The 22,259-nt window shown below is 40.6% G+C and overlaps 3 protein-coding genes across 5 annotated transcripts; 1 reads left to right on the top strand and 2 right to left on the bottom strand.

Annotated features, from left to right (window-relative positions):
- Positions 1 to 151: 151 nt before the first annotated feature.
- On the bottom strand, positions 152 to 4,046 carry MGAT2 (alpha-1,6-mannosyl-glycoprotein 2-beta-N-acetylglucosaminyltransferase). The gene is made up of 2 exons (XM_081134752.1): positions 3,865 to 4,046; positions 152 to 3,574 (listed from the first exon to the last, which is right to left on the bottom strand). Exon 2 carries the CDS (start codon positions 3,519 to 3,521, stop codon positions 2,181 to 2,183), a length of 1,341 nt encoding a protein of 446 aa, XP_080990878.1. The 5' UTR covers positions 3,522 to 3,574; positions 3,865 to 4,046; the 3' UTR covers positions 152 to 2,180.
- An 86-nt stretch (positions 4,047 to 4,132) lies between these two features.
- RPL36AL (ribosomal protein L36a like) lies at positions 4,133 to 5,349 on the top strand. Its single transcript, XM_081134793.1, has 2 exons — positions 4,133 to 4,212; positions 4,927 to 5,349. The coding sequence occupies exon 2, from the start codon at positions 4,940 to 4,942 to the stop codon at positions 5,258 to 5,260; it is 321 nt and encodes a 106-aa protein (XP_080990919.1). The 5' UTR covers positions 4,133 to 4,212; positions 4,927 to 4,939; the 3' UTR covers positions 5,261 to 5,349.
- Positions 5,350 to 7,377: 2,028 nt separating this feature from the next.
- LRR1 (leucine rich repeat protein 1) lies at positions 7,378 to 21,625 on the bottom strand. Of its 3 annotated transcripts, none has more exons than XM_081134769.1 (4): positions 21,319 to 21,625; positions 16,801 to 16,902; positions 13,574 to 14,295; positions 7,378 to 9,308 (listed from the first exon to the last, which is right to left on the bottom strand). In XM_081134769.1, exons 1-4 carry the CDS (start codon positions 21,529 to 21,531, stop codon positions 9,068 to 9,070), a joined length of 1,278 nt encoding a protein of 425 aa, XP_080990895.1. In that variant the 5' UTR covers positions 21,532 to 21,625; the 3' UTR covers positions 7,378 to 9,067. The 3 variants fall into 3 exon arrangements, with proteins under 3 accessions (XP_080990895.1, XP_080990894.1, XP_080990896.1); XM_081134768.1 differs by having other exon boundaries at positions 16,801 to 16,899; positions 21,319 to 21,614; XM_081134770.1 differs by lacking the exon at positions 13,574 to 14,295 and having other exon boundaries at positions 16,801 to 16,899; positions 21,319 to 21,605.
- Between the last annotated feature and the right edge of the window lie 634 nt (positions 21,626 to 22,259).

The raw sequence follows: 22,259 nt of genomic DNA, 5'->3' as shown, positions 1-22,259 counted from the left end.
ATACAAATACACGGAATGAAATTTAGTATTTTTGCTTCAACTCTGTATTTTAGTGTTCTCATCTGTCACAGAAAAAATATTTATGTATATATATAAATATAAAATGCAGGTTATTTAGTAATGACTTTGAAAATTTAATATTTTTAAAGAGTTTTTTAGAAGTTACTGTTACATATCAAAACACCTCTCGGTTTTATAAAGTACACTTATGAATTTAGAATAGGACAAAAAAATCTGGGAATTTGCTCCCACAGGAAAATTATCGTCATTATATTACATGAAGACAACAAAAATGTTTTCTAATCAATTTCCTTTCCACAGGTAATGTATCTGTGGCTAAGTTATTAATTTTGTGGAATAGTATTTGTATTTGAGGTCAGAAGAAAATGCTAATAGATTTTTTTTCACAAAAATGTTTAGGACAGCATGAAAAAAAAATAGAAAGGAAAATATCTGTTGACCTAATATTTGACCCCAAAGGCCATGAGCTGATGCATTTGTTCCAAAAACAGCTACCAATTCAAACCTCTGGCCTTACCACTCCTGGAAATTACCTAATATCTTTAGTCCTTTGAACTGGGGAGGTCAGATCAGGGCATCAAAAGCCTGGCAATTCATCATGATTTACATTTATAATTCTGATAAAGTCTGGAAACAGACTGAGTTGAGGACAGTATAAATGTAGCTAGCTCATAAAACAAGAGAACTATTTGCCCCATCTTAGATGACCAAATGCATTTTTCAACCATAATATGAATCTTAATTTGATGCAATAATTTTGAAACTGTCCACTTAATACACAGTTTTCTTAGACTGAAATGACTAATTGTAGTATCTACACAGAAATGAGTCTATGAGTAATTTTTGGTTGAATGGAATTGTATACTGTTAAAGGAAACTTCTACGTTAAATGGAGTAAATTTTAAGTCTGATTCATATTATTTATCCTTTTATTTTTTAAAAAACATGTCTTTGATTTCAGAGAGAGGAAGGGAGAGGGAGAGAGACAAAAACATCAATGATGAGAGAGTTATTGATGGGCTGCCTCCTGCACGCCCGGTGCTGGGAATCGAGCCCGAAACCCAGGCATGTGCCTTGCCCAGGAATCAAGCCACGGTCTCCTGGATCATAGGTTGATGCTCAACTACTGAGCCACGCCAGCCGGGCTTTAGCTATCCTTTTAAAAAGTATGATTTCAGTTAAAGTTGGCACTAGAACATGTTTTACTTTGGCATGACTGTATTTCACTTGCACAGCAGCTTTTTATTGTTCATTATCTATGCCTGGCTAGTTTCTTCCAAAGGGAATGCATTGTCAAGAGCTGGGTTTTCTTTATTTCAAACTCAGTTATATAATGCACTAATAGTAAATATGAAGATGTAATGCTAACTTTAAAACTTCTAGAATGTCTTTACTGAAATTTGGTGTAAAGAGTAAGCAAAATTTATTCTGCAAAATGATTAGGAACTTTTTTATGCAAAAATGAGTATTTTATTTTGGCAGCACTAAAAGAAAAAAGGAAACAAAACCACTGTTTTTCTACATTGAGGTGAAATCAGTGTTAAAATTTTCTTACTAATCAAATACATTCCGAAAGAAAATGTGTTCTATGAAGGTTCCAAAGCACAGGCAAATCTTAACACAATAATACAGGAATCTGTAATACTGAAATTGACTGTTTTGACAGGGTGTTTAACAACATAACTTTTGAATTATAAAACCAGTGAAGCAATCTCTTCCTAATAACTGTGTGGAGAGTGAAACTGGGCTTGTTCTAGTAATACTTAACAATTTCATTGTAATACTTCTTACTGCTATGACAATTTTAAATAAATTTTGCTGTACTTAAAATAAGTTTTGAAAGTGGAAAAGTGTACAAAGTTCCAGGTAAAAAGATTAATAGATGCAATTTAAATAAAATTTCCCCTCTTCTCTCACAGTAATGATTACCTTTAGCAGATACAGTCTGAAATTTAAAACCCAACTCCCAAAATGAAAACTTGTGTTTTAAATCTTAATCAGACATAAAAGGAAAAGATTACTATATTTGGACACCTTTTACAATTTTTTTTGTATTAAAGCAGAAACCAGTCCCTAAACTCTTTTATTCAATTGTCTGTCCTGTTGGGACAAATATCAAAATAGAAGACTGTCACTTTTACTTTTGTAATTGTAATTTTTCACTGCAGTCTTCTATAACTTTTACAGAGTTCATGGTCTCTAATATCTCCCCACCCTCCATTTTTCCTAGGTGGGGAAAGGACTGCCATAAACTTCTCACTGATAGTTAGAGTTTCTGGAAACATGTACTGTTTGTTACTATTTAAGAGTGACTCAATTTGGGCACTCTGGATGGATGGTTTACAGGTTTTCTTGTGGTGCATACCACAGTCTCCAGCATGAAAAATCCTAGGTACCTGAGGAACCAGCACTTTCCAGAATTTTGGAAGACAAGATACAGTCAAATACTGAAGAGTCCAGTCCCAGTTATAATCATCATAAGTACAGAAAGCATCTGTGCAGTGGATCAGCTTCTGATATGCATCCCGGGTCAAAGCTAGACCCATATTGTGCTCTGTGGATTTCCAAGTTTTCACATCTACCTTGTCAGCAATTCCAGAGAAACTTCTACTGGCAGTATAGGTTCCCAGGGAGAGAACATCACACTCGGGACACTCTTCCTGCTTTAATTTCCACATCTTTTTGAAAACATGGTAAAAGTCTGGGGCTAAGTAGTGATCCTCCTCTAGGAAAAGTATGAGGCCAGCATAGTCTCGAAGAACTTTGACCCTTTCCCATACAAAATGCAGCTTCCACCACCAGTGGTGTTTGGTTTGGGAGAACTTGGCCTCCCTATAATGGCCAAAGGAGTCAGGATACTCAGCATTAATGCATCCCATCTTCAAAGCTGCATTCTTCTCCAAATCTCTGGGGCAATCTCTGGGGTCACTGCCCGGAAACTCGTTGGGGTACAACTGAATGCTGAAAGGAAAGAACACCTGCAGAACAGGGCAGAAATCCACTCCCGCGATCAGCTGATTGATCTCTGTCGACCAGAAGTCATGGCTAAAGATGACGAGGACGTTGTCAATGCCCTGGGCTTTTCGAAGCGAGTCCACCAGCAGTTTGAGGTAATCGGGCCGGTTATGCACCTGGACCACCAGCACTAACTCTCGGGGGGCCCAAGAGCCAGCCTTATCAACATTCCTCAGCGTCTGGTCAAAGTTAAGCTGGTATACCAGGGACCGGTACCTCAGCGTCAGGTTGTCTGCCTCGGGCTGCGGGGCCGCTGCGACCAGCGGGGCCGCCGACTCGTTGGAGACCCGGCGGATGCCCATGGACACGGCGGGATGGTCCCCGCCTCGGCCACCCGCACCCCGAGCGGGCTCGGTGTCCAGCAGCGGCGGGGCGAGGGCCTCGCTCTTTCTTTGTCGCCCATTGCTGCTCCAGAGGACGAAGCCACAGGCGGCCACCACGAGCGTCAGGATCAGCACCTTCCGCTTGTAGACGCGGAACCTCATGGTCTCCAGGGCCAGGAGAGCGGACAGGCGGCGCGGAATGGAGCTAGCGGCTTCTGCACGGAAGGGGCGGGCAGGAGGCGATCGTCGCGTTGGCCTGTAGCAGTCGGAACTGGCCCCCGCCGCTGCCCTCGCTAACTCATCCCGGGCCCCAGGGGTCCTGGGGCCCGAAGGCTCTCAGCTTCCCCGGGCCGCCTGGGCGCCACACATCCTCGCCTGGCAGCTGCAGCTCGAGCAGCGACCCCGCCGCTAGGGGCCGGAGCTCAGTGTCGCCTCAGTCCTCTCCATTCAATACGAGTCCCCGAAAAAGCCCCGCCGCGGCCCCACCGCACTCCAGCTTCGTTACCTGAGCCTCCAGCGACCCTGGGTCTTCTGAGCTCTCATCCTTATGCGGGCCCCAGACAGCCAAGACCCAGCAACGAAACCGCGCCCCACTCCAGCGGCGACTGCTCTGACAACCGAAGACTGGCCCGCGGAACGCCGCGGGCCTCAGGCCCACACCCCTCCGACCCGCCCCTTGAGCCGTTGGTTGGCGCTTCCACGACGCCTGCGGAGGTGCCGGGGCGTCGCTGCCCGCTGCCTATTGGTCCGTGGCCCTGTAGCTCAAGGCTCGCTTCCTACTTCCGCTTCTTTCCCCCATTTCCTGTTAGACGAGAGCTGAGCCGGGCGAGGAGCGTGGACGCCGAGTTTTCCGGTAAGCTTAGATGAGGACCATAGGAGTCCCCATGGGAGCCTCGAGTGTTCAGAATTGGGGGATGAACTAGGCCCTGGTAGGAAAGGGGGGGGCGAGACTCGCTGCCTTGGCTCGATAGAGTTCAAGAGCGGGCTTCTATTTCAGGAAAGGGACTAACGCATGGCGCTACTGGGCCGGGAAGCACTTGTTAAGGACACGTCAGCCTTCAGGACTGCTGTTGGGTGACGGTGCACAGTACTTCGGAGGGGAAAAGTGAAACCAGGCTCTTGCGGTCTTCGGAGAAGGAACGGGGGCGAGCCGTGGCAGTAGCTACCCGAGCGCACAGAACCGGGCATGCCCAGGAGCTAGAACGTGGTAGAGGGTTGCGAGGAGCAGGCGAAAAGAAACTCCAGCCTTGGTTCTCTCTGCGGAAGGAAATTAAACACCATTGCGCTTTTCTTTTGAGCAACCACATTAAATTAAGCCCCTACTTTATACACGGAACCCTGTGCTGCTGCTCTCGCTATATTTTAGTCTCATTCTAGAAGTGCTCCAATGATTTAAGCATTCCAAAAAGGTGTGCACTTATATGTGCGTTTACATGAGTACATTACTGATTTATACATTACTGATTTATGTAATGTCATTTTCCTATAAATACTTATAAAGTACTTTTCAAATGTTTAACATCTATTGTATTTTAAATATCTTAACACAGTTTTCATTGTGTCGCAGCTCTACTGCCAAGATGGTCAATGTGCCTAAAACCCGGAGGACTTTCTGTAAGAAGTGTGGAAAGCATCAGCCTCACAAAGTCACCCAGTATAAGAAGGGCAAGGATTCCTTGTATGCCCAGGGAAAGAGGCGCTATGATAGGAAGCAGAGTGGCTACGGTGGGCAGACAAAGCCGATTTTCCGAAAGAAGGCTAAAACCACAAAGAAGATTGTGCTGAGGCTTGAATGTGTTGAGCCTAACTGCAGATCCAAGAGGATGCTGGCCATTAAGAGATGCAAGCATTTTGAACTGGGAGGAGATAAGAAGAGAAAGGGCCAAGTGATCCAGTTCTAAGCTTTGGGATTCTTTTATTTTGAGAAGAAAATGTTGAAGCTGTACAAAAATTACCTGCATGAAAATAAATGCAGTGATATTCTTACTCATATCTTTTGTGGTTTTTTTGAAATACAAACAGAACTGCATGCTTAATGTGGTTGTAAATTAAGGAAATAAGTAAATTATTTGTAAGTGAATCCTCTTCTCAAATTATTAAACTTAGTTCCACAAGAATTGGAATTTTGTATTTATATATAAAGAAGACAAGAGTCCCATCTCAAATTTTACAGCTAGGTTTCACAGATAAATTACATAGGGAAAATATTGATACTTTACTTTTTTCCTGATCAGTTTCAAATATATGTTGGGTAAATTCACAATCATGATTGGTGAGCTTCTGGGAAAGCTCTCAGATTTTGAAAAAGAGGACAAGCTAAGCCTGTGTATAGCAGACTGAGCGGGGCAGAAGATCCAAGTTGGGGGATAAAAAGCAGTTTTTGCAAATGCACTAATAAGGACCACTAGCCACATATAGTTACTTAAATTTAAGAGGTAGGCAGGTCCTCATTTATACTGGCTACATTTAGTCCTCAACCATATATGGTTAGTGGCTACACTACTGGAAAACATGGATAAGGAACATTTCCCATCAGTTTTTGGACAGCACTGTTTTAGAACATGGTGTTGAATGTAAGGTAGGAGTTGAAAATTGACTTCTACCTAAAATTCTGAAGTTAATTTTTTAAAAAAGCTGTAAGTCCATGATAATGTGAACTTTTGTTTTTATAGCATACCATAATAAAAGTTATGTGAATATGGTCTCGTAATTAATAGCTATGCTACTTGGAATGGCGCACAATTTTAAAACTGATTTCTGGAACTTTTCCATTTAATATTTTCAGATCTCTACTGACCACAAGTAACTAAAACTGCAGATAAGGGCGGACTATGTACTCTCAGAAGTACTCAAATGTTATAACTTCTTGATCGTTGGGTAGGTTGGGAAGATAAGCAGTTATGATTGAAAATAGAATGGAAGGTGGAAACTCAAAGTGAGCCTAGTCATTACCTATGAAAGGCAAGTTAGAAACAAGTTGAGTATCAAATGAAAGGAAAAACGGAAAGAATAAGGGTTACGAGAAGAGGACAAGAAATTCTATTTTTGTATCAGAATTTTAAGTCAGCTACAGTATTTACATGGGATGGTTTGTACATGAGGAAGACAGGCAAAGGGTAAGATGCAGGAGTAACAGATGGTTAGCACTTATTCCCAACACTGACTATTATATCTGCATTTGTTAATGAAAAAATTTTTTCTACAAGAACATAAAAATCAGATATGCACAAATTTTAAATATGCCATAAAACATCACCTTAAAGAACCATTTTTTAAAAAATCCTCACCTGAGGACATGTTTTTATTGATTTTAGAGAGAGGAAGTGAGAAAGAAGCATTGCTATTGTCTCCCAAACGCAACCTGACCAGAGGTCAAACTAGCAACCTAGGTATGTACCCTGACTGGGAATCAAACCTGCCACCTTTTGGTGTACAGGATGATGCTCCAGCTGAGCCACCCAGTTAGGGCTAAAGAACCATGTTTTAATCTGGTTTTATATTGATGGGCAATCACTCACCAATTTATGAGTTGAGAAATCCTAAGATACTTAATTACAGAACTCTTGGTTTTAGAGACTAAAGTGAATTAACTTTAGAAGGCAGTATGAAGCTTGGGCCTAAAATCTCTGATCTGGGTTCATGGTACCCTCCTAGGGTGCTTTGTGAGGATTAAATAAAATACTATATATAAAACTCCTGGAACAAAGTGGTACCAGATAAATTGCAGCTTTTTAAATTTAAGGCATGTTTGCATTATATATAATTTTTAAAAATAAAAACATAGCCCGGCCGGGCGTGGCTCAGCGGTTGAGCATCGACCTAGGATCCAGGAGATGGGGGTTCAATTCTCGGTCAGGGCACATGCCCGGATTGCGGGCTGCAGCTGATCAATGATTCTCTCATCATTGATGTTTCTATCTCTCCCTCTCCCCCTCCTTTCCTCTCTCTGAAATCAATAAAGATATGTTTTTAAAAAAATTAAAAAAATAAAAATACAAATAAAAACACAGAAATAATATATAGAGATTTTGCAGGAAGAATTTAATCAATAGCAATAAAAATTTAAGGTCACCCAAAGAATTACTGGACCAATGCCTTGTCTCTCAAAGAATCAGCTCTGAGTACATATACATAAAGTTTTAATAAAAATTTAAAACAGTATTTGCTCAAGAATATTTGTATTTTCAGAAAAAAAAATACCCCAAATAAATAGGAAGACAAAGGAGGTTAGGTAAGTTAAAAGAAATAATCTTATATAGACTCCACCTCTAACTGCAAGCCCAAAGCAGCAATAATATACAAACACTGGAGAGGATTTTCTCCAGTAACTTTTGCTCTTTACTCTCCTTTGTTCCGGGAAACCAGTTATGAGACTATTACAATGATCTAGGAAAGAGGCTGATCTAAGGGCAGGGGAATGAACAGAACAAACAGTTCTACTGATACCATTTTCCAGATTGTTTCATGTTGGTTCCTTTTCTATTCTCTCTGCTCTAGTTCAAACCTTCTTATCCTTCAGCTGTTGTATTGCCACTATTTACATTTTAAAAACTTAAACATATTAAGTGACTAAAATAATAAACAGAAAAAGATGCCCGGCCAGGCGTGGCTCAGCAGTTGAGCGTCGACCTAGGATCCAGGCGATTGGGGTGTGATTCCCAGTCAGGGCATATGCCCGGGTTGCGGGCTCGATCCCCGGTCGGGGTGCAGGAGGCAGATGATCAATGACTCTCTTATCATTGATGTTTCTATCTCTCTCTCCCTCTCCTTTCCTCTCTCTGAAATCAATAAAGATATATTTAAAAACAAAACAAACAAAAAAACAGAAAACCCTCAAATAATACAGAATGTCAGTAAAAAGTAGCACTTCCTGCTCCTCTTACCCAACCAAAACCTTGTTCAAACCCTAAAAATAATGAAAACTTAGAAATACAACAAAGATTATGTAACATTATAAAACTTACAAAAGCTGAAGACTTTCCCAAAGCAACTCCTACTTTATGCTCAGTGAATGTAAAATTCCATATGTACAATAATACACCTAAAAACACAAAAGGTAAAAAGTGCAATTCATGCCAAATAAGTTTCACTATAACTTAGACCATATTAATTCTCTAAGGAACACTTTCTGCATACAAGAACTCAATTTCTTTCATTGAAATGAAAGAACAAAGTTGATAAAATTCTATGACCAGAGTGACTGGGATCACTGCCTGCTTAACATTAAAAGGTAACCCCACAGCCTGGCCGGCATGGCTCACTGGTTGAGCACTGACCTATGATCCAGAAGATCGAGGTTCGATTCCTAGTCAGGGCACATGCCCAGGTTGCAGGCTCGATCCCCAGTAGGGGGCGTGCAGGAGGAAGCCGATCAATGATTCTCATCACTGATGTTTCTTTCTCTCTCTCCCTCTCCCCTACTCTCTGAAATCAATAAAGACTTACTAAAAAAAAAAAAAAAAAAAAAGATAACCCCACAGTATAGTCTGGAAACACTAGAATGAAATCAACACAAGTGCAATAAACATAAAAGTTAACCCCACAATAAAATTAATTAGCTTTTAATGAAATTAAGATTTTACAGTCAAATTATTGAAAAAAGGGTATACCAAAAAAGCTTTCCTTTCTCCAATTTAACACTGTTAAACCATAAATGTATCCCAAACTGATCTGTAAGTAAACAGAATTTCTTTTTGTGATATTATCTATTACTTTAACATATCACAGGAATTTACATAACAGGATAGAGAACAGAAATAAGAGATAACAGGTGCTTCAGTGCCACCCATATTATCTACTAAGACCACAGTATGAGCAACAGAGTGTAGATTCATGGTAGTTGTTCCCTGAATAAAAGAGCTTAGACAGAATCTTCCACAAACACAGGTTTTTGCAGTATCCAAATCTTGGCAAAGATGGAAAGGAATGATATGAGAGCCATATGGAATCCTATTGGAAAAAAATGTTTTAAAAACATTTTAAAATATGTTACTAGATTCAGAATTTCATGTTAGGATATGAATTATTGAACATTAAATTATAACCATGAAAAAATAAAATTCTATTAATTAAATGGTACAGTATATTGTTTTCTCTTACAAACTGGGTAATGGGGAAAATATTCCAAAAAACAGCATATGATATGTTGTAAACCAAAGATCTATACCACTCCATAAATTATCTTTTAGCATTGCCATTTAACAGCATAACCCCCGAATAGAATGAGTCACCTGTCCTTTATATAATTATATATGACCAGTTTAACATGGTAAGTTAAATATATAGCTCTGTCATACAATTCTCATGATGGTAATGGAAAATTAAGGAGTTCTACCAATAAAGAAATATTTAAATAAAACTACATACTCTCCTAGGCATCAATATTCAAAAGGAAATTTTAAACTCTGTGAAACATTTAAAACACGTTGTTTGGGGCATTAGTTTTACTTTACTGGCTTAGCAAGTAAGGCTGCCCTCACCTCACTTAAATTATTCACTCTCCTGCTTAAAATTTTAGTGGTACCCAATGCAATTAAAATCAAGTTGTTGCCCTCATCTACACAAAACTAAGAGACAGTCTCTTGAGATTGCCTGCCCGCTGCCCAGCTTCTTCCCCCTAAATACAACCATGCTCCAGGCATTTAGTCTCCTATACACTGTTGTTTCTATATGCTGGCACACATTAGGTGTTCAGATCTTTTTCAAAAAATAAATAAAACCTACTCCCTTTTTAGCCCTGCTGGGCATGGCTCAGCAGTTGAGCACTGACCTAGGATCCAGGGGATCAGGGTTCGATTCCTGGTCAGGGCACATGCCCCCACTGCAGGCTCGATCCCCAGTTGGGAGTGTGCAGGAGGCAGCCGATCAATGACGACTCTCTTATCACTGATGTTTCTATCTCTCTTTCTCCCTCTCCCTTTCCTCTCTCTGAAATCAATAAAGATATATATTTTTTAAAACTACCAAAACTCTTTTAGAAAAACCTAAAAAGACACAAATAAAACAAAAAATAGTGGTTTACTTCTCATAAGGGATTTGCAATTGGCCTTGTTTGCAATTTTTCATTTTTTCACATGTACTTATTCATTGCTTGTATAAGTAAGAATTTTTTAAAAACTGTGTCAGGAAGTGTATACCACATATTTACATTAATCTCTTCCAAGCTATTGGTTACAGTCTAAGGAAAGAGATAACAGTTAAAAACTATGTCATCAATCTAATATAATTTAAATTTCCACGTATTTTCCTAATAGATTTTAAGTTTATATTTATACCCAGTAGTTAGAACAACTTAACAGATAGATAATAGGTATTATTCTCATAGCTTTGGGTTTATATTCTTATTAAAGGGCTAATAACATGCAATATTATTAGTAACAGTTAGGGTCACTTTACAAGAATCAATATTAATAGAGGTCAAGTTTAAAAAACAATTTAAATACTACAATGTTAAATTATTCAGCACTAATAAATTATTTTTCTGACCTATTACATGGCATTTTGATCATCTGTTTTTCCCTTCCAACTCTGCACTTTTCCATGTTGGATGTCAATCTGCATTTTTTAAAATCAATTAGCCAATTGGTTATGATCTTCAAACAGAACTGGAAATTATATGTAATATTTCTCATTTGGACATAATTTTCAAATTTGAGTAAAATACACACACACACAATCTCAGAGAAAGCCTAGAACAAGCTGGGGAGCAACTCTACCAATAGACACCATTTAGAGTTCCTTCAAATCAGTGGTCTTAACTCTGAATCATCAGTATCACCTCTGGAGATTTAAAAAATATGTAACATACACTAGCGGTCCTTCTCTGGTGACTCTGAACTAGTTGGTCTGAGGTAGGATCTAAGCATCTATATTTCTCATCTCTATTATTTAAAAGTTCCTCTACAGCTAATGATAACATTAATTTTTAATTGCTAGATAGGCAAATTTCACATATTTATTATAATAAATATATGTAAATGTTAAATATTTACTGAGTCCTATTATGAGCCAGGTACTGTTCTAGGGACTTACATGTATTGTCACTTAGGAGGTAATTTTTAATTCCTAATTAAGGGTCAATGCCTTAAACTAGTGGTTCTCAAAGTGTGGTCCCTGACGAGCAGCATCAGCATCTCCTTAGAACTAGTTAGAGATGAAATTTCTTCAGCCCCACTCCAAATTTAGTGAATAAGAATCCAGCAATCTGCCCTGACAGGTGTGGCTCAGTTAGTTAGGTGTCTTCCTGTGCACGGAAAGGTTGCCAGTTGTGGGTTCAATCCCTGGTACGGGGCGTGCTAGAGGCAGCAGATAGATGTTTCACTCTCACATTGATGTTTCCCTCTCTCTCCCTTTTCCTTCCTATTTCTAAAAATCAATTTTAAAACTTAAAAAAAAAAGAATCCAGCTTTAATAACTACTTATTTCAATAAGCATGATTCCGATGCACTCTCAAAATTTAAGAATCTTAAAAAAAACAGTGAGCCCTTAGTTACTTTTAGAGACTTAGTATTCAAAGTGTGATTCATGGATTAGTAGCCTCAGACTCACCAGAAAGATTGCATGATATGCAGGAACTCCACCCTAGACCTCAGAAACAATTGGCTAGCAAGACTCCCAGATGATTTGAATGAGCATTCAAGTTTGAGAAGCACTGGTGTGAAGTACTGGTTCTTAATCATAGCTAGCTGTACAAAGAATCACCTGGGGTTTTAAGAGAAAACTGGGTCCTACTCTCAGACATTCTGATTTAGTAAGTCTAGGGTGGGAATTAATCATCAGAATTTTTAAAAGTTCCTCAGGTGATTCCAAATGTGAAATAAAGTTTGAAAACCACTACTTTAAAATAAGAATTCTTAAGGTATGGATTGTGAGAAGGAAGGGTTGGATTGGATTTCAGCAGGGCCCATGAACATTTTAAAGTTGTATGCAAAGTTGTATGATCATAACAAGCACCAATTTCTTTAAAGAAATTTAATATGGAAAAGAAAGTTGTATGATCATAATTTTGATTAGTTGTTTTTATTTTTTAAATATTTTTAATTGATTTTTAGAGAGAGGAAGGGAGAGGGAGAGAAACATTGATGTGAAAGCGGAACATGGGTAGCCAACTGGGAATCGAACACACAGCCCCAGCATATGCCCTGACCCGGAATCAAACCAGCAACCCGTCAGTGCATGGGACAATGCCCAACCAACTGAGCCACACCAGCTGGGGCAGTTTTTATTTTTTAAAAACCTCTCCCTCAGTAAAAAAAAGTTAAGAATCTTTTCTTTGCAATATGGTCTTGCTATTTTATAGGCACTCAATAATGAAAGAAGCATGAACAAAAATGAATACCTGGTGTTTCGTGTCTCACAAAACCAACTTCAGTTAGTGTACAAAGACAAAGGGAAGAGAACCAACAGCTGTTGAGTCCTACTCTGTGACAAATGCTTTAGCATTACATTAGCTCATTTATCTTCACAACTCTGTTCCTGTTTCAGAGATGGGAACATTGAATCAAAGAGTTTAAATAATTTGCTAAAGCCATACTAAGGGCTGAAGCCAGGAATCAAACCCAAGTCTGACTCCAAAGTCCACACTTTCCCACTATGCCAGATTGGAGTTCTTAAACTTTTAGAGTACATCAGAACTACCCATAGGACTTATTAATAGACAGATAGCTGGTCTCCCCTTCAGAGTTTCTTATTCAGTAAGTCTGGAGTAGAGTTCAAGAACTTGCATCTCTAACAAGTTCCTACCTGATACTGATGCTGCTGGTCAGGGAATCATAGTTTGAAAAACAATGTCATTCATTCCAGTATTTATTAAGTGCCTAACACATGGCAACAGCAGGGGATATCAAATTTTAGACACTAGGGAAATGGAGAATAAGACAAAGTCCATGCCTTCATAGATCTTACAGTCTAGTAGGGAAAACTGACAGAAAACAAATGTTAAAAAAAAAAAAAAGTAATGCCAGGTAATACATCCTATGACCAAAAAAAAAAAAAAAGGGGGGGGGCAATTTGGGCAGACAACTGAAGTGAGAAAGTGAGCTATGAAACTTGCTGGAGGAAAAGCATTCCAAGCAGAGGTAAGGAGCAGCAAGGCTACCATAGCAAGGGGTCAGATTATGCAGAGCTATGGTTAAAGGCTTACTATTAGTTTAAGGATGATGAGAACACTAGGATGCTATCAAAAGTACCACATTTCATGAATACTAAAGTCTTACCTATTATATAATATGGTTCGTGCAGAAGATTCCAATAAAGTTAATGGTGTTTGCAGCATTATAACTGGAAGGACTTTTGGCTGTTCAAAAATATTTCCAAAAAGATCCAAGTACTCAAGGGATAAATTTTTAAATTCACTAGGCAAAAATGGAAGCTTATTTCGAGCTGCTGACAAAGATCGCAGGTTTGTCAACTGTCCTATCTTGAAAGGAAATCGAATCAATTCATTATCATCAAGTTTTAAATCTGTAAGTTCTCGGAGCTGGCAAAACTGCACAGGAAGTGCCTTAATTTTGTTCTTGCTGAGATCCAAACTCCGAAGTGATTTCTGGAGTGTAGATTGACACAATGCTACACTAAATGACTCCAAGTGATTGTCATTCAGGTTAAGTTCTTGAAGGTAGATGAGGTCTCCAATTGTAGCTGGAAGCTTTTTTATGTGGTTGTGACTCAAGTCTAATTTCTTAAGGTTTTTTAAGCAAAGCATACGCATATCAATTCGGACAAGCCCACAATAAGAAGTCTGAAGATGTTCCAGATAATATGGGAAATTCTTGCTTAGAGGATAGTCCTTTTTGGATGTGATAACCATTTTAGTTTTAAATTTTTCAAATTCTGAAGTCTTCACAGGTGTGAGGGGTGAAAGTGGTGTCTCAATATCACAGCCTCTATGAGCCAGTCTCACAGCTGAAAGGAAACTCTTTAAACTGCTGGAATTGGCCTAAATAAATAAAAATAAGTTGTACAATTATAAATTCCATTTTAGATAATGCATGCATGCTAATTCATCCTATAACAAATTCTGTAGAGTTATATATACAAATGATGCAATCATTTACTGAAAATGGCTGTAAAAATAATTTTTTTAGTATTCCATGTTAACTAAATTTCAGTATAGATACAAAAAACTTTAAATGTTTTTTTCTAGCCCTAGCCAGTTTGCTCAGTGGTTTGAGCATCGGCCTGCAGACTGAAGGGTCCCGGGTTTGATCCCAGCCAAGGGTACGTACCTCGGTTGCAGCTCCATCCCGGGCACTGGTCAGGCCACGTGTGGGAGGCAACCACTGGGTCTCTCTCACATCGACTCTGACTCTCTCTCTCTCTCCCCCCCTACACACACCTTCCCTCCTTTCCACTCTCTCTGAAAAGCAATGGGAAAAAAATATCCTCAGGTGAGGATTAAAAAAAAAGTTTTTTTCCTAAAGTGTTCAGAGACACACTCTAAATAAAACTGTTCAAAGGGGAACCAGAGTATAAAATAAAATAGGAAGGCATGAAAAGATTCCATCTGAGATTTGGGTTTAAGATGAACTCAACCAAACCTTCAGACAGCCCTGTGCACTGTAAAATGTCCAGGGGTTCCATTCATAAAGATTAGGAGTTGTGAAAAGCCATGGCCCTGTCAAAAGTAGGGCTAAATGGCACTATCAACAGTGCAAGAAAACATCAAAGGCAAGTGAAATTGCTTCCAGCTGAACAGAGAAATCACTAATCAAGTGGTATGTGAACTAAGTCATCAATAAAAATAACTAATACTTGGCAGGATATTTTAGAAGTTTCCTAAAGTTTATGTGTGAAGAATAGTGAACTTTCAGGAATTGTGGGAAATGGAGTATGTGATCCTATTTGGTTGGAATGTGGGAGCTTGGTAGAAGAGTAAAAGATGAGAAATACAGTATGGGAATAGATTATAGATGAGCCTGATGTCAAGGTAAGGAGGACAGAATGATCAGGCCGTGGGCAATTACTGAAGCATTCTGAGCATGAGAATTACACAGAGCTAAGTATTATTTTGGCAGTAGTATACACAGTGAAATGGAGTGAGGAAAATCTGGAGACCTGGGCCAAGTAGGTCCAGTAGAGGGTACAAATTTACAGACTTGGGAGTTACATACAATTCGGGTTGGGCTATGGGAATGAAAGGCAGGTATGGCAGAAAACTGGAATAAAGCTTTTATTTGGGGGAATAGAAAAAGGTTGCCAGAGATAGGAGACAAAGAAGTGGCTGCAAAAACCAAAGGTAAATCAGGACAGTGCCCTTCACAGATGCCAAGAAAGGAAAGTTTTATTAAGGGAGTGGACATTAGTGTCAAATTCCTCAGTTAAAAAAAAAAAAGAGAAAAAATTGGCAATGTGATTGGCAAATAGAAAGGAGATCAATGACCTAACAAGGCAATGTTTTGAATACACCAGAGAAAGTAAAGGTCAAAACAGATCACAAGAAAGTGGAGGCAATGGATTTAGCCTTGTCTTTCCAGAAATTTGTTTATCCTATTTTTTTAATTGTTAAGACCTAAGCTTGTTTTTAGGTAGAAGAAAGTAGTGGAAGGATAGGGTGAACATCAAGAGAAAATGAAAAATCACAAGAACAGGAGGAAGTAAGACAAAATGACTCCATTCAATACAAATACCTTAAAAAGTTATTAAACTTTTAATGTTTGCAAAGCACTTTGCTTGGGGTTAAGGATAATGCAAGGTTGAAGAAGACATTGCTTCTACCCTCTAGGAAGAGGGGAAACAATAAAGGGGAGATAGGGCAAAGAAACAATTTTCTTAATTCTAATGGCTTATGTAGTTTTAAAAATAATAATAGTAAAATATGCCAAACAAGGTTCTAATTGCATTTTATCCCCCTTTTACACTAAACTTAGATTTGTAACCTATAATTCAGCTGGAAAAATGTAGACCTATGCCACATGCCACTGAGTTCCAGTGTAAGAACACCCTAAGGCTCCACTTTGGGCACAGAAGCAAACTTAGTTTTCCTCCCCATTCTGGGCAGCCTTACAAGGTCGACTCTGCACGTTTAGACCACTATAAGCCCTCCTGGGAAAGTGCCATCACTTCTTCAAACACATCTGCAAGAGTCCATCTCTATTCAGCAATGTGAGATACCAGGATGCTCAAATAGCCTCTTATTTATTTTTAATCCTCATCTGAGGATATTTTTTCCATTGCTTTTTCAGAGAGAGTGGGGGGGTGGGGGGAGAGAAAGAAACATTTAAGTGAGAGAGACACATTGACTGACTGCCTCCCGCATGCGCCCCTACCGGGGCTGGGAATGGAGCCTGCAACAGAGGTACGTGCTCTTGGCCCAAATCGAACCTGGGACCCTTCAGTCCATGGGCTGACGCCCTAACCACTGAGCCAAATTGGCTAGGGCAAATAGCCTTTTATTTAAAGAAAATACAGCCAACCAACCTAGTCATTGTTTTTAATATCATACCTTACTTAGACAGATATCCACAGGAGGCTCCTTTAACCGAACTGTGGCTTTTCCCTCATCCACAAATTTGGTGAAGAATTGCTCAATGTTCCCCTTCAGCTGCTTAAAACCAATGGAAAAAAAGAATAAAATCAAGTATTGTTACTTAATAGTTATTACAAGTAGAATGTGCCAATCACTTTGCCAGGCTCTGGTTTGTCTTTCAGTCCTTAAGTCTGGGTGTTTTGCAGTTTTAGGTTTTAAAGTTTTTTTTTTGGTTGGGTTCGTTTTTAGTACTTGGGTAGCTACATTTCTTATCTACCAGAAGGTAGATATTATTGTTCTATCTGTCCAGTTAAGTCTTTCCTCCTCTGAGAACAGAATCCCGTGTTTTGGGAGAATGTTCCCCTTCTCCCATTCCAACTATGTGGCTGTAGTGAGTTGCTGATAGTAGTTACTTGCCTTTTAAATTTCAGTCCATTAGTCTGGGGTGGGTATGCCTCCTACAAGATTACAAACTCCATGAAAACAGAAATGAATCTTGTCTCCTTTGTTCATTCTTGTATCCCCAGAGCCAATGACTGACACATAATAGGTGCTCAAAAATTTTAATGGCTGAAGTTGCTTCTGCTTTAGAATTCAACAACAGTTTATCAAGCCATTATGTACCAGGTTAACTATGACAGGGCACTTGGGACAATAGTGGTGAATAAGACCAGCATGGTAATCACACTTAAACAGTTGCCAATCTGACAGTTATTAAAGTAATTATAAGCATAACAACTATTAAGAAAAGGAAGTACAGGCTGCTATAAAACCTTGTATAGCAAAGAAATCTTACCTGGTCTTGGGATATGAAGGTTACCTTGAAGGTCAGAACTAAAGATTAGGACATATTGCCTGGTGAGGCTCAGCGGTTGAGCATCGACCTGCGATCCAGGAGATCGTGGTTTGATTCCTGGCCAGGCACGTGCCCAGGTTGCCGGCTCCATCCCCAGTGGAGGGTGTGCAGGAGGCAGTCTATCAATGACTCTCTCATCACTGATGTTTCTATCTCTCTCCCTCTCCCTTCCTCTCTCTGAAATCAATAAAAACATATTAAAAAAAAAAGATTAGGACATGTCTAGAAGAGAGAGAAGATAGCATACCAATAAGAGGGAGCAATGTGCAAAGCCTTGAAATAAAGGGAGCTTGGCAGCTGTGAAGAGCTGAAAGTAGTTCAGTATGGCTGAAGGATCCTGTGAAAAAAGCTAAGTGAGCCTAAAGAGGTAGAGATTAGATGTTGAAAAATTTTTAAATCATGTTACGAATTTTTTGTTGTTCGTTTTTGTTAATTCTCACTCGAGGATTTTTTTCCATTGATTTTTAGAGAGTAGGAAGGAGGGAGGGAGAGGAGAGAGAGAAAGAAAAACATTGATGTGAGATAGGCACATCAATTGGCTGCCTCCTGCATGTGCCCCGACTGGGGCTGGGATCGAACCTGCAACCCAGGTATGTGCCCTTGACTGGGAATCAAACCCGAGACCCTTTGGTGCTCGGGTTGAAGGTCTAACCACTGAGTGACACCAGCCAGAGCAAGAATTTTGGATTTTGGTCCTAGCCAGTAGCTCAGTTGGTTAGAGCATCATCCTGATACACCAGGTTGTGAGATCAATCTCCAGTGAGGGAAAATATAAGAATCAACCAATGAATGCAGATAAGTGGAATAACAAATCATTCTCTCTCTCACTTTAAAAAGTTGCCTTTAACCACAAAGAATGAACTTTGGCAGGGGGAGGGGCTGAGGGAAGGACAACAGTAGAGGTAGAGAGGTCCTTTAAGAGACTAGCCAGGCAAGGAATAATGATGATTTAGACTACAACTGGGATGGATGAAAATTTGAAAAATATCTAGGAGGTAGAATTGAAAGATTCAATAATATATTAGATGTGGAGAGGCAAAGGCTTTAAGTTTTCTGGATGGAGCAGAACACTACTTATTGAGTTGCAGAACACTGTCACAAAAGCAGGTTTATGGGTGAAAAGGACAATTAATGTTTAGGTATTTTGAGGATGAAATGTTGCAACACATCCAAGTGAAGATTTCCAGTAGATAGCAGATTCAAGTGAGAAGTTAAAAGATTTATACATTTATCTGGATAAGATGAAAAATGTGTTTCTCACTGCTCTTCTAAGATCTGTTCCCTCTGATGACCACCAATTTGCTGCCCTCCACCAATATATCATGCATATTTAGAAAGTTAGATGAGTCATGACTATTTCTGTGAAAAAAAGCTGTATGTTGTTCAGCATTTTTTAAAGTGAAAAAAGAAGTGATATGAAAAAAGTGTGCCACAGTGGCATGAAACATCTCACACACAGACACACACATACAATTCTAAGATACAGCTGTCCCCCCTTACCCAAGGGGGAGATACATTCCAAGGTGCCCAGTGGATAACTGGAACCACAGAGAGTGGCAAACTCTATATATACTATGTTTTTTCCCATACATGCATACCTATGATAAAGTTTAAGTTCTCTATTTGGAACAGTGAGAGTAACAATAACTAATAATAAAATAGAACAATAATTTCAAAAAAGAAATTAAGGGAGAAGGCCAGCTATAGATACAGATTTGGAAATCAGTCAGATGGTAGCTGAAGTCAGGCGACAGAAAGTAGGTATCAGAAAGAGGCCCACGGTACTTCCCATACTTAGCACAAATACTTACTCTTCAAGGCCCAGGACCAACACCAGAACCACCTTAATTCATCCATAAAATGTATACTGAGCACCACGATTTTCCAAGCCCTTTGGTACCTCTTCTACAAAATATTCTCAAGCCCCAGTAACCAGAATTCATGCTGTTGCTTCCACTTTTCTTATAGCACTTATCATAGCCCATCTTGTATTGTAAGTAGTGGTTTCTGTTTCTCCCTTTCTAGTCTCAGGACAGTGACTAAATCAAGTTTATCTCCCAGTTTCTAGCACTGCACCCTGTGCAGAGTAAGTCTTCATTTAGTGGTTCACAATAAAATTTTGATTAGGATTACCACCTGCAATTGACTATTAGTGCAATAGGAGGTTTTTTTTTTTAAATGTTTTATTGATTTTAGAGAGGAAGGGAGGAGAAACATCTACATACCCCAAATGGGGACCAAACCCACAACCTGGGCATGTGTCCTGACCAGGAATCAAACCAGCAACCTTTTGGTGTATAGGATGATGCTCAACCAGCTGAGCCACACCAGCTGGGGCACAATAGGAGTTTTAAGAGACATCATCACATGCTTTTTAAATAGGGAGTACCTGAGCTAGGCATGAAAGAGAGGTCTGGGGGAGATCCAATTCTAGTTATGAGTTTGCTTTTGTCACCTAACAGTTTTGTAACCTTTAAAATGTTGGGTGATTTCTAAAATCCTTTCGATTTGAAAAATTATATGAGATGATTACATCAACAGGGGGAAATTAGACTTTTAACTACTTACACCAAACACTAGGTGTCTCTGAATGAGACTGTAATACCCCCTTCCTCAACTAAATATTCAGTGGAGTACAACACTGTAAGGAAAATAATCCCAGAAATTGTATAAAATCCAATCAAAGAGTCAGATACAAGGGTGGGCAATAAATTGTCTCCTCAAGTTTATTTATAGACACAGGGTAGTCCAGTCATTTTGTCAAAGTAACAGTGTCTGGTAATGAAGGGGAAAAGATTTTATAAAACCTGTGCTTTAAAAATTCTATTTCAACTTCCAGCTGCTTCTAAAGAGTTTACCACTGCCATGCAGATGAAAAAGCCCTGGTCCTAAGAAACCAGGTCTTAGGAAATTACACATTTAAGGAGCAAAAAAAGAGATAGATGTTGTAACCAACAACTGTAATAGAAAAATATCAAGATGCAACGCAAAGTGTTACTGCTTTACTACTGTCCTGATCTGGTCTAGAGACCTTAGCTACGATTCATCATCCCTTAAATCCTTTTTTGTTTAATAATATATTTTTTTTAAATGCCTTTATTGATTTCAGAGAGAGGAAGGGAGAGAGAGAAAGAACATCAATGATGAAAGAGTCATTGATTGGCTGCCTCCTGGACACCTGCTGGGGATGGAGCCTGCAACCCGGCATGTACTCAGACCGACCTCCTGGATCATAGGTCCACGCTCAACCGCTTAGCCAGCGGGACAGGCGCTTAAAGCCTTAAAAAAAAAAAAAAAAAAAGCTACGGAAAATTCTGTGGAAGAAACAGAATTTATTGAACGAAAATGCAGTTATGTTACTGTTCCCCCAAACTGGATTACTACTCTCAATTCGAAGTCGCAGAAATGAACAAGAGAATAACCAGAAAGTTATTCTCAAAAGCTCGCCTCCTTCGGGCCCTGGGGAAGAGCCCCGGAAACGGGAGTGGGGGTAGGGTTCGGGCACCGGCGCTCACGAACCCCAAGACCAACTCCAGCCTCGGGAACGGCGGGGTGCGCCAGGCCCCAGGGCGGCCCGCCTCTCGGCCGGGGAAGTGGCCCGTGCTGACTCCCTGGAACTGCCTGCTGGCTCCACGCACCTCATAGCGGGTCCCGCGCTTGTCCTTCAGGGTAGAAACCAGCAGGCAGGCGGGCTGCGGGCCGCCCCGCTCGCCCCGGGCCAGAGGCCGCGGGTGACTCTGGGGGGCCTGCTGGCAGAGGCTCAACACCGCGCGGACGCCCTTGCCCCGGTTCCTCAGCCCCAAGGCCGGCAAGTGCCGACTGACCACCTCGACGTCGCAGTGCAGCCTCATCTCGCCCGAGCGGCGGCAAAGGGCTCCACGGCTCCACTTTGAAACTCCCCGGTTCCCGCCCGGCCGCGCCGCCGCCGGGGTCCTCGGACGAGCGGGCTGCCCGCGGAGCTGCCTGTCTGCTGTGTGCCAACACCTCGGGCTTTCTCAGCACAGCGGCTCTCTGAGTCCTGCGAGGGCCAGCGGCGTCCCCTCCCTCGCAGGCTCGAGTTTTCACCGTGGCTGAGGGCCGGCAGAGCGCGGACACCGACAGCCTGAGGACCCACCTGGCGCCTCCCGGAACCCGCGATTCGGGAGGGCGCGAAGTCCTTGCCGCTGACCTGTGGCTGTGCTTGTTGTTTGAGGCGGCGCTTTCCTTTCCCCGGTTGCACACCCAACGCGTTACTTGCACACTTTGGGCCGCTGAGTTTTCCGAGGGAAGGCAGGTACCCCTCTGTTAAAGGGAAAATCTCTGCTTACCTATCTTTGGCACTTGGGACGTTACCAGTTGCCCAGTGCCAGCTAGGGTGTGGCGTTTCCTGGACGTATTGGGCCAGTGTTTTGGTTTTGGTGGCAATACCGGAGGCAATACCGGTCACATCACAACGAACTTGTTATGACAGTACTTGACTCTGCAACCTCTTGAACAAATTTCCACTTTACAACTGCGCAGGGTTTGTATGGAATGACTGGTTTAAATGCCTGTGAGACTTGCAAAGACTCACAGTCAAGACCCCAGAGGCCCTTGGGAG

The sequence above is a fragment of the Miniopterus schreibersii genome (assembly GCF_964146895.1).
Source record: "Miniopterus schreibersii genome assembly, chromosome: 1".
NCBI classification, from domain to species: domain Eukaryota; kingdom Metazoa; phylum Chordata; class Mammalia; order Chiroptera; family Miniopteridae; genus Miniopterus; species Miniopterus schreibersii.
Note: the sequence above shows the minus strand (reverse complement) of the source record. Positions and strands in the feature narration are given on the sequence as shown.